The following is a 16,677-nucleotide window of genomic DNA, read 5'->3' as shown; positions in this document are numbered from 1 at the left end:
AAGAAGCTGAACGGTTCTATGAAGATCTATAAGACCTTCTAGAACTAACACCCCAAAAAGATGTTCTTTTCGTTATTGGGGACTGGAATGCAAAACTAGGAAGTCAAGAAATACCTGGAGTAACAGGCAAATTTGACCTTGGAGTACAGAATGAAGCAGGACAAAGGCTAACAGAGTTTTGTCAAGAGAACGCTCTGGTCATGGTAAACACCCTCTTCCAACAGCATAAGAGAAGACTCGACACATGGACATCACCAGACAGATGGTTAGTACTGAAATCAGATGGATTATATTCTTTGCATACAAAGATGGCGAACTCTATACGGTCAGCAAAAACCAGACAAAGAGTTGACTGTGGCTCAGATCATGAACTCCTTATTGCCAAATTCAGACTTAAATTGAAGAAGGTAGGGAAAACCACTAGGCCATTCAGGTATGACCTAAATCAAATCCCTTACGATTACACAGTGGAAGTGACAAATAGATTCAAGGGGTTAGATCCGATAGAGTACCCGAAGAAATATGGACAGAGGTTCGTGACATTGTATAGGAGGCAGTGATCAAGACCATCTCTAAGAAAAAGAAATACAAAAAGGCAAAATGGTTGTCTGAGGAGGCCTTACAAATAGCTGAGAAAAGAAGAGAAGCAAAAGGCAAAGGAGAAAAGGAAAGATATACTCATTTGAATGGAGAGTTCTAAAGAGTAGCAAGGAGAGATAAGAACGCCTTCCTCAGTGATCAGTGCAAAGAAATAAGAGGAAAACAATAGAATGGGAAAGACTCGAGATCTCTTCAAGAAAATTAGAGAAACCAAGGGAATATTTCATGCAAAGATAGGCTCAATAAAGGACAGAAATGGCATGGCCCTAACAGGAGCAGAACATATTAAGAGGTGGCAAGAATACACAGAAAAACTACACAAAAAAGATCTTCATGACCCAGATAACCATGATGCTGTGATCACTCACTTAGAGCCAGACATCCTAGAATGCAAAGTCAAGTGGGCCTGAGGAAGCATTATTATGAACAAAGCTAGTGGACGTGATGGAATTCCAGTTGAGCTATTTCAAATCCGGAAAGATGATGCTGTGAAAGTACTGCACTCAATATGCCAGCAAATTTGGAAAACTCAGCAGTGGCCACAAGACTGGAAAATGTCTGTTTTCATTCCAGTCCCAAAGAATGTACAAACTATTGCACAATTGCACTCATCTCACACGCTAGTAAAGTAATGCTCAAAATTCTCCAAGCCAGGATTCAACAGTATGTGAACCATGAATTTCCAGATGTTCAACCTGAATTTAGAAGAGGCAGAGGAACCAGAGATTAAATTGCCAACATCCACTGGATCATCGAAAAAGCAACAGAGTTCCAGAAAAACATTTACTTCTGCTTTATTGACTATGCCAAAGCCTTTGACTGTGTGGCTCACAACAAACTGTGGAAAATTCTTCAAGAGATGGGAATACCAGACCACCTGACCTGCCTCCTGAGAAATCTGTATGCAGATCAAGAAGCAACAGCTGGAACTGGACATGAAACAACAGACTGGTTCCAAATTGGGAAAGGAGTACGTCAAGGCTGCATATTGTCACCCTGCTTGTTTAACTTATATGCAGAGTACATCATGAGAAATGATGGACTGGATGAAGCACAAGCTGAAATCAAGATTTCTGGGAGGAATATTAATAACCTCTGATATGCAGATGACACCACACTTATGGCAGAAAGTGAAGAACTAAAGAGCCTCTTGATGAAAGTGAAAGAGGAGAGTGAAAAAGTTGGCTTAAAACTCAACATTCAGAAAACTAGGATCATGGCATCCGGTCCCATCACTTCATGGCAACAAGATGGGGAAACAATGGAAACAGTGACAGACTTTGTTTTCTTGGGCTCCAAAATCACTGCAGATGGTGACTGCAGCCATGAAATTAAAAGATGCTTGCTCCTTGGAAGAAAAGTTATTACCAACCTAGACAGCATATTAAAAACCAGAGACATTACTTTGCCAACAAAGGTTCGTCTAGTCAAGGCTGTGGTTTTTCCAGTAGTCATGTATGGATGTGAGTTGGACTATAAAGAAAACTGAGCGCCACAGAATTGATGCTTTTGAACTGTGGTGTTGGGGAAGACTCTTGAGGGTCCCTTGGACTGCAAGGAGATCCAACCAGTCCATCCTAAAGGAAATCAGTCCTGAATATTCATTGGAAGGACTGATGCTGAAGCTGAAGCTCCAATACTTTGGCCACCTGATGGGAAGAACTGACTCATTGGAAAAGACCCTGATGCTGGGAAAGATTGAAGGCGGGAGGAGAAGGGGGTGACAGAGGATGAGATGGTTGCGTGGCATCACTGACTCAATGGACATGAGTTTGAGTAACCTCCAGGAGTTGGTGATGGACAGGGAGGCCTGGCGTGCTGCAGTCCATGGGGTTGCAAAGAGTCGGACAGAACTGAGCAATTGAGCTGAACTGAACCATACCCAAGAGAGTAGGACAGAAGACTCACTGACTTACCTAGTTGCATGTGTATTCATGTGAATCTAGAGTCATTGCTCATAAGTAGAAGTACATATGGATCTGTATATGGCTTCTGTTTGTCCTAAGCAGCAGTTTGTCTTTTCTCCCCTGCTTATTTGAGACCACATCTCAGTATGTGGTTATCTCAATAGGACCATACCCTTGATGGGTTTCATATTCGAATCATTTAAGGATTGGCCTCCACATCTCACCCATATCTCCTTAAAAACTGAGGCTCCTGAAATGCTGAGCCTTTCTTATCTCCTTTGCTACAATAAGATTATGAAGAAAAGTGAAAACTCTCCTCAGTGGGCTTCAGGACACACCCATCTCACTGCCACTGATACAGGTGATCCGTAGTGGTCTTGCTGACTGAGAAAGGGAGGAGGCTAAGCTATCTCCAATAAGTTTTAAAACATAAGACAGATATGAAAAACAAAACTACTAAAACAAAATACAGGAGAATATCAAGGTAAAGAAGGAATTTTTAGGCACAAATAAATACCCATAAAAGGGAAAAATGATAAATTTGGCTACATCAAAACTCAAATATTATGACAAGACAAAAGAAATATAAGTGGCAAACTGGGAAAAGATTTCTCTAATATTTAGGATTTCTATCTACTGTCTACAACAAAATTTTGAAAATCAATGAGAATATCAGCACAAAGGAAAATGATATGAATAAATAATAGAAGCAGAAAGCTGATAGTTGTTATGCATGCCACAAGTAATTCAACTGCATTTAGAAGCAGAAATACAAAGCTGCAGGGGATGACATCAAATTCATCAGGTTGTCAAAATCAAAATGTCCAAGAAACCCAGGTGTTGGTTGAGGATTTCAGGAAATGGTATATACTTGAACTCCTGGCATAAGTGATGTTGTTCTGTCAACGCTGGAGAGTGATTTGATGATATCTAGTCAGTTTGAAAACACATATCCTGCAATTTAGGTGTATAGGTTAAGAGAAACTCTAGTACATGTATACAGAGAGACAGGATACAAGGATATTGCTTTTAGTACTGTGTGTAATTTTCAAAAGTCCTATCAGAATCAGTTATTATTAATATCAGTTACAATATTGTTAATCAATGAAAATATATAATGTAGACTTAGTTATATGTAATCACATAGTTAACAGTCTTGAATAGAAGAAGCAATGTGATAAAAAGAAAAAAGAATGATACCATTTATATATATTATAAAGTAAAACCTACCATTCTGTTGTAGCTGACAGAATAAAAATATTTTAAAAAGAAAGGATTAGAAGAAATACATAAAACTCTTAAATTTTGCAGTAGTACTTTAGGGAGGAAGAGAGGGACCTGGGAAACAAAGGACTTTGCCTTGTTTTTTTCTTAACTGTCAGTCTTCCAGCATATTTGGCTCACCTTCCTTCTCCATAGAATATTAAAGTAGTAAGGAGACCAGGGGCTGTCTGTTTGCCACATTCAAAGGCTTAATTTCAGTTTTGATGAGGTTTTTAGTTGTTGTTTTTTGGCTGTGGCATGAGGGGTTTAGTTCCCCAACCAGGAATTGAACCTGTGTCCCCTGCAGTGGAAGCATGAAGTCTTAACCATTGGACCTCTAGGAAAGTCCCTTAGTTTTGGTTTTTAATTTCTGTAGCATTTGAACTGAATTGACTATTGATCTCCCTAGAAACATCTTTTCTTACCCATAAATATCATGGCTGTCTCAGTTTCCTCTGAATCTGACTGCTACCTTTAGAGCTGCAGCTATATGTAAGGAAGAGTAAACCTCTTTCCCATCTCGGCCCACCAGTTCTCAGAAGTAACCATTGTTTAATCTTTCAGAAATCTAACCCCCCCACCCCAACACCCATGTACATACAAGTGTGATTTTATTTGTCTATCTATAACGCAAGTGTATACACAGTGTCCACTCTTTGCTTTCCGTTTAATGTTGTCTTTTGATATTTTATTAATATCAAATGTCAGTAATATATATCTGCTTCCCTTTTAACAGTTGCATGTTATTAAGGTTTAAGATTTAAATCTTGGAATGAGAGGTAACACCAAGAACAGCACACCCTGAGCTCATTTCATTTCTTGTTAGTGAATATTTCCAAAGGCTCTGTTCTCTTGGGAAAGAAGGGGCTCTCTAGAGTACCATAGATATCATCCAGGCCAATAAAGAACTGTTCACCTGGCCAGTTAGACCAGGCACAGAAATGTTAAACCACATGGAGAGCTTTAGTGGGAGTAGTAGCAGAGCGTGGCTGTAAGAAAGTCAGCACATGCCTAATACTGAATGGTTAGGACAGAGGTTAAAGTAGGGCTGTGAGTGAGCCTAGAAGTCTCCAGAGTAGAGATGTCCATTCATTTGGTATAGAGAGCAGTACTACTAGGGCCAAGGACAGCATCCTTCAGACGCTGGGGACAGAAATATGTGGGCTGGTTGGTCACCAGGAGAAGAGCTAGGAGAGTGAGCTATTACACACTTAAGAAAGGAAATGTATGTGAATGGTCCAAAGTGGATGACATAAGGAAAAGAATAAGAATAGTTCAGTTTGGGGGAGAAGGATGGACTGGTGATGGGGGAGAGTTGTTTAGTGCCACCACACTTGGTGGCAGTGTAGAATGAAGTGGAACTTTTGGAATCATCTGTGTGAAAGGTAATGCCCTGATATAAAGCTATTTAACTTATGGACTGCTTTCACTTAGGAATGGTTGAGCTTATTAGGACACACCCTTGAGTGAGAAATTACTTTCATTATTGCCTTTTAACATCAAAAAGTGTTTTTTTTTAAAGCATGCTTGTCTGCTTTTTATTTTTTAGGCCTTTTAAAAGATTAAAATGTGTAGCCACAAGGAAAATTAATGATATGATTCTAGTTTTAGAAATAAATGGAATAAGAAACTTTGAAGCTAAACCATCTCCAGATTTGTAGGTTAGGAATCAAGAATAGTTAAGACTTAGGTTTAAGGCAAAAAAAAAACAGATACTTAAGTTATTTCATAAAGACATAAAGTTGATATTAAAATGGTGTGATTTTTAATAATACCACACAGAATTTATTTTAAACCAGAAATGGGATATGCTTATAAATGTAAAATGACTATTTTAGATCAACACCATTTATTTGAGTATTAGGTAAATTCAGCTTCTAGAATTTTTCTTTCTAGAGAAAAGAACAGCAAACTTGCTTTTGCTCTACCAAGGCTTTTTTTTCTGTTTAGAATATATTTTATTCAAAGGAGGGGAAATAAATTTTTTTTTTCTCTTCCTGCTGAAGAAGCTAAAGCTATTTAAAGCTGGTGCCTCACTAAAAAAAGGCTTGAATGTCTGATTTTAGGTAATTAATGACTTTCTGTAGTCCGTCTTCCCTGGAGTATGTTTCTTTAAAACCTCACCTGGAAACAGTTTTTAAATGATTATTTTGTGGCCCTGAAGTTTCTGGTTCATATCATGAGAGAGTGATTACTGAATGCCTAACTAAGCTCTGTACCCAGTTCTTTTTCAGCCCTGAGAAGTTAACTGGCCAGGGATTAATTTGAGAGTGGTATATAGTCTTTGGAAAAACATTTTAAGTAACATAACCTGGAAATTACAATCCTGTTCATTATAATTTTCTTGAGGGTCAGTCTGTACCTTTAGATTTTCTAATAAAATATGTGCATATATGTGTATCTGTGTGCAAAGGATAGAACCTGGTGCTGGTGAAAGGTTTGGTGGATTCAGAGCTTTGCTGGGGATCATTTACATTGGTTGGTATGAGCCCTTTGGGGAGAAATTTAGCAGTCATTCTACTTCTCAGGAGCTGTCTTAGGAGGTAGTCTAGATTTTAGCAACAGGCACATGTTTGGCCATAGATAAGCCCACAGCTTTCTTCCTGCCCACTACAGAGCTTTGGTATGGTTCAATTTGGGTGACTGTAATACTGATAACTTCATTTGGGGATTTAGAAGACACATTGAACTTTCCACATATCTGGTGTAAGTTAAATATTTGTCATGCTGGCTCTAATAAGTACATTTGGCTTCTTTGTTAGGAGTTTAAAATTATATCCCTTGGATTTCCAGTCCTTATGTATGAGTCTTCTTTGTGACCAACAATGGCTTGGCTGGTGATACAGACTCGCAAGTTTCTGAAGCGCTTGATCTGATGTAACAGTAATAGGCATTTTTCTCCCTTTCCCCTTTCTTGTGCTCCCCTTACATATTTCAAAGGACACATTCATATAATAAAATCTCTAAAAAGTCTTGATCATTTCACTGGATTTTTTTTTTTTTCAACTGAAACAAGTGTTTTGTTAACATTTTGAACAGAAAACTCTGCCATTTATTAGCTCAGTGACCTTGTCTTTTCTCTGTAAAATGGGGGAAACCCCTTTATATGGTCAATATGAGCATTACATGAGATGAGTTTTTAAGGCACTTTGTATACTGCTTGGCACATAATAAGCCTCCATAAGGTGACAGGTGTTTTTATTTAGCTGTGGTTCTTCTAGTCTAATTGAAGACATGAGATCAGCAGATACAAAACAATAGAAAACTCTAATTGGGAGAGAAGATTATTTGTTGGAGGCTGGATGGATAAAGTAGGTTTGGGCTGAACTTGGAGAAGTCGCTAAGTTAAGTCTGTGTGATAGAACTTTCTTCACTGGTGGATATAATCTATATTTGCAGTATCCAGTATGGTAGTCACTAGACATACTGAGCACTTGATATGTGGGTAGTGTGACTGAGGAACTAAATTTAAAACTTTATGAACTATCATTTGAATTTAAAATGAAATGGTTGGATGTGGCCACCATATTGGACATGGGCAAGAGTGAGCTTAACGTGAAATGAAGAATTTGTTTCCCAAGAAGTGGAATACAAATAAAAATTGCTAATCTATTAATCCTTGTGTAATTTTAAAATTCATTATATAATGCTGTTTGCTTTCTTGTAGGTCTCCAACTGAGAAACATGGCACTGTTTTTCCTGCACTCTACCCACCTATTGCTGGACTTCTGTTGTAACAAGTTGGCAAACACTGGCTGGAACTGGGCTGCAATAAAACATGCCAGTATCAATGCTGACAAGAGCCTAACAAGTGCCAACTTACAGATGATTACGCATTTTGAATTCTAATGAACTGTTTTAACCTTCAGGAAGAATTGTAAAGACCTGTACATAGCACAACATGATCCGGATAATATATATACTGTTCATGTACATCCACAAATACACCTGTACCAAATAATGCTTTCTTGTAGTGGAGTAAGAATCGTGTAAATTCTAAAAAATTTTAGCAGGTTTTCTTTCCCTATTCATTGTTTCTTATCAGTTTTAAAAGACTCCTTAAAGCATGTCAGATAAAAAGCAATTAGGATTAAAAGTTTCCATTTAATTTCCTTTAAACCATTGAGGCTTCATTAAACTCTTTCCACTTACTAAACTTTTGTATCTTCTTTGTTTTGACACACTCCCCTTTACTTTTATCTCTTCTGTCTGCCAGGAAGTTTTCAAATCATTTAGTTCAAATACCGAAGTACTCAATAAGCAACTACTTGATTTTTAATGATGACTTCAGAGGAGCGGTCATCACTAGGTGCTTTGTCCCTTTTGTATTGTATCTGCACCCATCTCTCAGATTGGATACAGCAATAACATTTTTTTTTTTTTTTTATCGTTGAGAGCTCTTGAATTCAGTCATTATCCCTAGGAACTAAAAAGAGTTAGTTCTGAATTCAATTCAGATTTAAAATGATTGAAATTTACGCCCAACAACACAAAACTCTGATTTGGTTTTATTTTTGCCCTCAGTTACCTAATGTGAAGGTTGGATGAATAAAGCATGCACAGCTACAGGCTTTCTACTTAACTTCTGGGTTTGCTATTAAAAATGCTGTTTACCCTCGTACCCTTCCCCTTAGCCCTTCATATTTCTTTGCCTCTATTCTTCTAATACTGCAGAATTTTCTCACCTATTGTACAAAGAAATTGCGATGTATATTTTCATGTAATTTGATTTTGGAATTCTGTCACCTTATGTAGTGAGTTCTTCCAAAATATAATTTTTTTCCAATAATTTGTCAAGTTGTTGGCTTTTATTGTATTGAATGAAGGTTATAATAATGAGTGTCAGAGAAGTGCAGTTTAGAAAAATCTCAGGTTGATTCCTTATGCAAACAGACTTAATACTTGAAAACCACACGGCCATGGCAGTATGTGTATTGGGCTCTCTATGGATTCTTATATGAATCTCAAAGCATTACAGGGCTATAAATGCTTTGCTATTTGACATACTGATTCTGTCACTGACATAGTCCACTTGGGTTTTTCTTAACTGTTTGAGCATAAGTATATTTCATACTATAAGTTTTCTAAAACAGTTTCAGGAAGTGGTAAAATAAGCATGTGCAGTGTTAAAGGTGGGCCCAGGTTTCTCTGTGTTTGGTGTGAAGTTGGGACTGGGACAGTGTTTGGCATAGAAGGGGCAGAACTTGAGACAGTACCTGATGAGACATGGTGTTTAACTGTGAGAATCAGTGAGAACTGGTGCATCTCTGCTTTGTGGGGTTTGGAGAAATGTTTTGACAGAATGAAAGGATTCCTGCCAGTAGCCAGTCCTTTACAAACTTCGCGTGTCTTTTTTAAAGTGAAATAATTGAGGATGTAGTCAGAGTAGAGAGTGATTTTTCTAAATCTCAGCCTCTTTTTCACTCTGAAGCATTAAAAAACAAACAAAAAAAAAAGCCTGTAATGTGTGATGGCTTAATGTGAAACTGTTTTGAGTCACTGCAGCCAGTTTTCTCCAAGAACTTCACTTGTGACTTTACTTTGTCAAAGACTGTCAGCACTGTTTCCCCAAAGTACCAGTACTGCATACCTACCTGGGACTTCGAATGACATCCTTTTTATTCTTAAATTGTCCGCGTGATGGTGGTTCGTGGCAAGATGGAGTCTGAATTTTTTTTTTTTTTTTTTGAGTCTGAATTTTGCTCTCCTGTGGTTGTAATTCTTGTAGCAATCTCTTGAGTTAAAACCTGGGATTTGACTCTTCAGGGAGGAGCAAAGGACCAAGTAACTCAGGGACAACTATTCTTGAACTCTTAAGTGCCACTTTAATGCAGTTACTTTGGTGTAATCATGTGTTTTTTAGGACTAGACCTTGGGGAGTTGGAGAGCCAGAAATGAGCAAACCTCTTGATGCCCTTTACCACCTGGTGCCCTGACCGTGCTACATATGGAAACATAAACCTCCAGAGATGTTTCAGCTTCTTCTGTCAGAGGTGTCATCTGTGCCTTTCCCAGTGTTCATCTGACAGTGTGAATCTAAATGGCTCTACATTTGACATTAAACCACACTCAGGTGACACTGATTCCAGTGGCTTTTGTCCCAGCAATGCCTCATCATTTGTGTGAGGTGAGTCCTCTGCTTTAGGGAAAGGATTTTTCTCCCTGACCACGTGCCAACTATCAACAACACCTGTATAGTCTTATGGATTGTAGAACTGTTGGCTGTTTCCTAAATTTACTCCAATTTCTTGTAAAGGCTTATCGATTTCGTCTGGGCTCATAATGATACGGACGATTGCCGTGGCCCTCTGGCCTCTTGGTGAGTTTAAAATCCAAATGAGGTTGGTTTCCTTGTCACTACAAGGTAATATCTTTGTGAGGTTTTTCGACTAGTTCTGTGATCACTCGGGTGTCATAGTATCTTTAATAGCCTTCATTCTTGGTTGTGAAATTTTATTTTATATGCTCATTCACCCTCTATAAATCTGCCCATTTGGGATTGTCATGCCTGTGTATCTTTGCCCATCTGGTCTCCAGTTGGTGGAATTACCTTTTGTGTACTGCCACTTCTTAGCATCTTTGAAATTTGACCTAATGTTGCTTCATTCCAGTTTTTTTTTTTTTTTCCTGTAATTTGTTGATTGTATTTATATGAGAGTTCTGTTGTGATGTTTACTGTATTGTAAAGCACCTGGATCATGTGACGGGTGCTCTATGAATCAATAAATGATGACTTAGAGGCTGTATCATGAGCTGTTTTGGTTTTAGGATGCAGGTCTCCAAAGTTATGGTATTCTTTCTATATAAACAGCACATGATACCAAAGGGTCCACTGGGGAATCTTGATAAACACTTTTTAAAACTTCATTTAAAGAAGGAACCAGAGGGTAGGAAGTTCACTTGACTTCCAGTCTCATATGATGCTCTTAAAATTTCCAGTACAGGGCCAGCCACCATTCTTCATCAGAATTTCATGCATGCTGATTTAGAACCTTATGTAAAATAAAATGAGCACCTGTTATAGCATTATTGGGGTTTTTGTCTGTAGCTTAAACCAGCTCTATCATGAAGATAAGCTAAAAGGTAAAGAACCCAGACTCAGATGTGAGTGAACTGGAAGAGACCCAGAGGCACCATCTCAGTCACCGCCTTCCCTTCTCTAAACAGATGGGCAAACTTGACCCAGATACCTGCCCAGGATCAGTAAGTTAGTGGTAAATGAGGCAAGACCTGTGTACTTTTTTTCCCTTAATTTTTCCAAATTAAAATTTTTTTCTGAAGGATTGCAAACTCCAACAGGATTCAGGATGTGAATATTCAGCTTTTTACCCTGCATCCTTAAATATAGTTGTATGGGTTTGGAGGTGTTGAAAGTTTGTCTCTCTTGATGGAAGTTGCCAGTGGTTCTAAGGCCTCTTCTTTACAAACTCAGAAAAGAACACGGAACCAGATCTCTTAATCACAAGAAGAAAATCCTCCTTGAGGGCAGTTTGGGGAAAATGGTGGCTCATTTTTCAGTTCTAATTTTTCTGAAAAATATATTTGAAATAAAACTGTTACAGAAAGGTCTAGATGATGTTCCTAAACTTTAAATGTCGGTTTTAAGCATAATGATCTATTCAAGGTATATAGCAAAAAAGTTTTATTTGGATGCCATTTCCAATGCAAATGAACCAGTTCTTGACTGTGCCTACTGTGTGCAAGGCCCTACCTAGGCTTTGAGGAAGGACTCGCTGATTTTCCACTTCTCTCTAGAGTTGGTAACACTTCACCAAAGTAAACATTTTCATTTTCTGGAGGACTGCAAACCTCAACAGGATTCAGTTCTTACAGCTAAGTATTTCCAGGATAAGGAAATTTTGGTTGCTGAGTTTCAGATGGTGTCACCTGGCTGCCAAGGTAGGACAAGGCTTTTTGTTCCACTGAGTCTGCACACCCACTGGGCTGCACTGAAACGATCAAGGAGTTTGAATCCTGTTCACATGAAGGTGAAGGGAAAGGCTTTCACAAAAGGCAGCCAGACACATCTTGGACACAGGAGCTGCACGGAAGGTCACAGACAGGTACTTGGCTTTCCCTTACCAGCAGTCTCCATTAGGAACAACTATAATAGTACTGTGTGTGTGAGGAACTGTAGTAGCATGGTGCCCTCCCCTTATTCCGAACAAGCACCAGAAGTCAAGTTCCTATTCACTGAGCCTCCACTTTGTGGCAGGCTTGTGCTAGATTTTCTTTTTGTAAAGGGTCTAGTCAAATCCTTAGAAGGATCCACAGGCATAAACGGGTTCAGATTAATTTATCAAGACTGGAGCAAGTGAGTTTCATGGCCGGGATTCAGTTTCACAAACTCCCTTACTGGGTGCTTTACCTCTTAGCTCAGGAACAGTTTTTCCAAGGTCACATAGAGAATTAATGTGTTGAGGCCAGTACTTGAACCCAATTCATGGGACTACCAGCTTAGTGATTGCCTCCCTCCCGTTCTACCATGAAATGACACTGCCTCCCCAGAAACAGTCTGTTCCCCTATGCTCTTAAGGCAGGCAGCATTTAACTATTCCTGCACTTCATGCTCCCTGTCGGAGACAATTCCACACAACGTTCCTCTATATCAGACAACAAGATGTGAATTAGGTCTAAAATGAACCATGTTCCGGTGCTCAGAATTCTCAAAATGTCTATATATTAGATCCCATCTAACATAGCTCCATCCAATCCTGTAGGGTGTAATTCACTGAGTACTCCAGATGTTTAGTTTCACAGGATGTATTAAGTCCAGAGTTTTTATGCCAGTAAGTCTACTCAGAAGACAAGGGCCCAGAGACAGGGCTGTATTAATATTACAGACATCACTAAGAGTGCTTTCACTTCTGTTAGAGGGTTTCTTGAAGTTAGGCTGTGATAAGGTTGTGCCCTTGAGTTGATTAAATCCCTTAAGATGAGTTCTTGTTTGACTGTGGGCATCTAGTCCAAGCAAAATTTGTTTACTCCTACATGTGTACTACTCTAAAGCAGAGGATCCTGGCTTTCATCAGATTCTAAAAGGAGATCATGATCACTCTAGTCAAATTCCCTCTTGAAATCGATGGAGAATCTGATGAAATGGCCTAGACCTTGCAGAGATTTGCCCATGATCAACACTACAAATCAGCAGCAAAGCCAACTCTGAACCCAGTTCTCCTGACTCCTGGTATAGCTCACAGCAACAGCTCATCAAATATTTTGAGCACCCGCTATATGCCAGACACTAGGCTAGTGCTGAAGGGGCAAAAATAAGTCGTATGATACAAACCCAGCCATCAGCTATGGCATTACTTCCTGACCACTTTTATGTTATGACCTAGAATATATTTGTAGGGCACTCTTAGGATAACAGATGAGGCTGCCTCTGCCTGGCTACCCTGATGTCCCAAAGGGCTCACCATTCTTGACATGGAAGCACTGAGCTACGGCCCCTCTGTTGGGTCTGGCAAGTACTCCCCTGCCCTTCTTAGTCTAAGGGCTGCTTACTCAATGCAGCTCTACATACCTCCCTGTCCATTCCTCCTCCCACGTCTTCGGTCTCTTGTCACACCTTCAGTCTCTTGTCACAACGGGAACACCATTTCCCTGAGCACCCCGCTGTTCTTAACACATTTCAATACCCTCTCCCCTTTCATTGCCTTGGTATCCCTCATCCAGAATTCCTCCTCCTCCCTCAAAAATTTAACCCTATGACTATTGTTTCCAAATTCCTTCTCCATTCCATCTCACACCCAGTAATGCTTAACCTAAGCAGCACCTAAAATTTATCTTCAAATCCTCCCCCTTTCCGCCTTATTCTCTGCTTCTGCAGACAGGTGTCTCGAGTTCTGAAAGGCCTGAAACCAGGCCTTCCAACTTCTTTTTCTTCACTCTCTTTTGGTTCTCTTGTCTTAAGAACTTCAACCATAAAATTGATGTCATCAAGCAATCTCCTTATCTCTTCCCTCTTTCATATGTAACCGCAAGCACATTCTTGTATCCTAATGTCTTGGTAGAAAACAGTGACTTGCATGAAATCTACAGTTCATCACTTCCCCTAAATTCCTGCAGGGCATCCTGCCTCCCCAAGGACCTTGAACTTCACTAGCCTTTCCGTCTCCTTTGGTTCTTTCCTCTCAGCCTCTCACATCTTTTAGGGCTTCCCTGGTGGCTCAGATGGTAAAGCATCTGCCTGCAATGCAGAAAACCTGAGTTCGATCCCTGGGTTGGGAATATTCCCTGGAGAAGGAAATGGCAACCCACTCCAGTATTCTTGACTGGAAAATGCCATGGTCAGAGAAGCCTGATAGGTTTTAGTCCATGGGGTCGCAAAGAGTTGGACACGACTAAGCGACTTCATTCTCTCACATCTTTACAAACAAACCTAAAACCAAAGAAAACCCCTTTCTCGACCCTCTCACGGCTGTATTTTCCCAAAAGGTAGTCAATGCTCGCTGCGCTCATCCTTTTCAGTCCCCTCCCTAGGGCGTGGAATATGAGAGAGCCCAGTCAGGATGTGATAAGTCCAGAGCCTCCAAAGCACTAGGAGCAGAGAGCCAGAATTTCAGTTCCTCGGGTATCCAACTACCCCCCTCTACTTTCATTGACTGCTCTTACCTCCTCTCGACTCCTCCCTCTGTCTGGCCTCCATGACTCTCGCGAGACTCGCGGGCCTCCGTTACGCGCCGCTCCAGTTGAGCGGTGCACATCTCGCGAGGCTGAGGCAGGGCCGGGCCCGACATGGCGGAAGGTAGGGTTTTTGTGGAGCCGCGCGGGAAGGCGCGGAGCTGTGGGGGCGCTGCCGGCTGGGCCAAGCAGTCCTGAGAAAGAATGACCGGGCATGGTCGCATGGGGCATAGCGGGTCTCGCGAGCCTTCCTGTCCAGCCTCTGCCGGGCGCCTCGGGCGGGGGTCCCGAGCGCTATTCCTATGGCAACGCCCCTCCCGGCGTCCCCGACCCCAGGGGACCGCTGCGGGGCCCGGAGCCGGTCGCTAGGTCGCGTGCCGGGACTAAGTGCAGCTGCTGGGATCCCGAGGGCCGCCGGGGAGGCTCCTTTGATTACCAGCGGCGCTGGGACAGCGAGGGAAGTAACACTTCTCCTTAGGAAATCGAAACTGCTGTCCTGGCAGGTCCCGCATCCGGAAGGGGTACATCCCTTGCCTGCGGAAGAGCCTGGGACTTTTCCCGGGGTGAGGGTGGGGGTGAGCCAGGGCTGTCACTGGCCGACGCGCCAGACGGCGGTCGCTGTAGGCTCTGGGCTTCCCAGCGGCCCCGGGGGATTCGGGTCGGCTGGGGTTCTTTCCCCAGGTTTAGAGATGTGGACAGGAGGAGGGGGTTTGCTAGGTAGAGTAGTTGGCCAAGGTCACACTGCTCCTAAAAGATATGCTAAACTAGACCTTGGCTTCTTTGCCTCTCAGTCCTATCCTTACCTGCTTTCTGCTTTCTGGCGCTTTCTTTATGACACTGCAGGTAAAGGCAGTTTGGCCTCTCCCATTCTGTCTGCCTTAACGTAACAGTATTAGAATCCTTCACTGTCAAAGCCTTGTACAGGTTGGGGGAAAGGAGACCCAGAGATGGGAGTTACCGGCCAGGGACCCTAACGTGATGCTGTCGGACCTGGCTAGTGTGCTTCTCATGTTCACCCCATTATTGGAGGAAAATACTGCATCTTCGACGAAATGATTATTGCGTATGGATGCAATAGGCTGTTGCTCCCGCCTCGCCTATTGATTTTGAGCTAAGCTTCGTCTGAACCCATCTTTACTTGAATCTTCTCTCTGGGCAGCACCTGACAGCTTGCAGGCTTTTCGCATTTGATTAGACTTGGCAACAGCCTTGTGAAGGAGGCCTGACATGGGTGTCATTTGCACTTTATAGATAAAGGAATTGAGGCCAGAGTTCTAGAGATACCCAGGACCAGTGTACCCACTGTTGGTCTGCTCTTTCTACCAAGCTATACCCGCTGTGGGGGAAACATCAGATAAATATTGTATGAAAACAGAGGAGGATTAATAGGAATAGAAAGAAAGCTAAGGCATCCCCTGAAGCTAGTTTTTTGGATAAATCACAGAATGTTGTTTAATATTGTTTTAACACAACAGGCAGCCAGCAAAGTGGAGCTTGTTGCCCAGAGCAGTGAGTTGGAGTGGAAAGGTACAGGAAGGCTTTTGGTGGGGTGACGGTTATCCAGCGCCTTTACATCAGTTAGAGAAGTTGAATGTTTTGGGAATACATTACTGAGATTGAAGTTGTAGAGAGCAGCTGGTTTTTCATTCAGCAGTTTTCCTGAGCACCTGCTGTGTCTGCCAGTCTGATTCCAGCTTGAGGAGCTCCTACTAGCTGAATATGCTGATTGGTAATCCTGCAGGTGCCTTGAGATTTGTGTTAGGGTAACCTTGAGAGACATCCAGCTCCTGGAGAACACACCTTAAACAAAGCATCCTTTCAGGGTTAAATTGGCAAGGGAGTGCAGATAGGTAGGCATAGTCAGGAGGTTCTGACTTGACAGTTTTTATTGTATTTTCTGTGTTCTAGTTTCCTCCTCTCTGTTCTGATTTAAGCTTTTTGGAAACAATGTCGCAGACTTTGGGAAGATTCTGAGTGGATCATTCTAATTCAGTTACCTCATTAAACTGAGGGTGCTTGTTCAGGAAGAAAAGATTAGCTGGGCAGTGTTTTGCAGGGGTGTTAACTTATTTAATGCTGCTTGTACTTTAACCAGAATTTATCCAGCTGGCTATGCTTGTTTAGAAATACTCATTTAAATATAAGCAAATAGCAAAAAATCCATGTCATGTAACAATTGGATGCTCTGTAAGCACACTCTATGGGAACCTCCCTGATAATGGTTTTCGTTTGGTGATGCCAAGTGTGTGAGCCTGTGGGAAATGGCACTTAGAAATAGTAA

At 41.2% G+C, this 16,677-nt stretch overlaps 2 protein-coding genes across 3 annotated transcripts in view; both read left to right on the top strand.

Annotated features, from left to right (window-relative positions):
* The window catches only part of UBE2G1 (ubiquitin conjugating enzyme E2 G1), an 87,494-nt gene extending 76,978 nt beyond the window's left edge, over positions 1–10,516 (top strand). Inside the window, exon 6 of the mRNA XM_061143156.1 lies at positions 7,438–10,516. The gene's annotated coding sequence lies outside the window, so the exon portion shown is untranslated. The remainder of the gene's footprint in view (positions 1–7,437) is intronic.
* Positions 10,517–14,414: 3,898 nt separating this feature from the next.
* ANKFY1 (ankyrin repeat and FYVE domain containing 1) overlaps positions 14,415–16,677 on the top strand; it is a 69,260-nt gene continuing 66,997 nt past the window's right edge. Inside the window, exon 1 of one of the 2 annotated variants that reach the window (XM_061143149.1) lies at positions 14,415–14,520. In XM_061143149.1, the coding sequence (XP_060999132.1) occupies positions 14,511–14,520 (10 nt within the window). In that variant the 5' untranslated portion in view covers positions 14,415–14,510. The remainder of the gene's footprint in view (positions 14,521–16,677) is intronic. The other variant, XM_061143150.1, reaches the window with a different exon arrangement.

The sequence above is a fragment of the Dama dama genome, chromosome 5 (genome assembly GCF_033118175.1).
Source record: "Dama dama isolate Ldn47 chromosome 5, ASM3311817v1, whole genome shotgun sequence".
Taxonomy (NCBI): domain Eukaryota; kingdom Metazoa; phylum Chordata; class Mammalia; order Artiodactyla; family Cervidae; genus Dama; species Dama dama.
The sequence above is the reverse complement of the archived record's forward strand: the minus strand, read 5'-3'. Positions and strand labels throughout refer to the sequence as shown.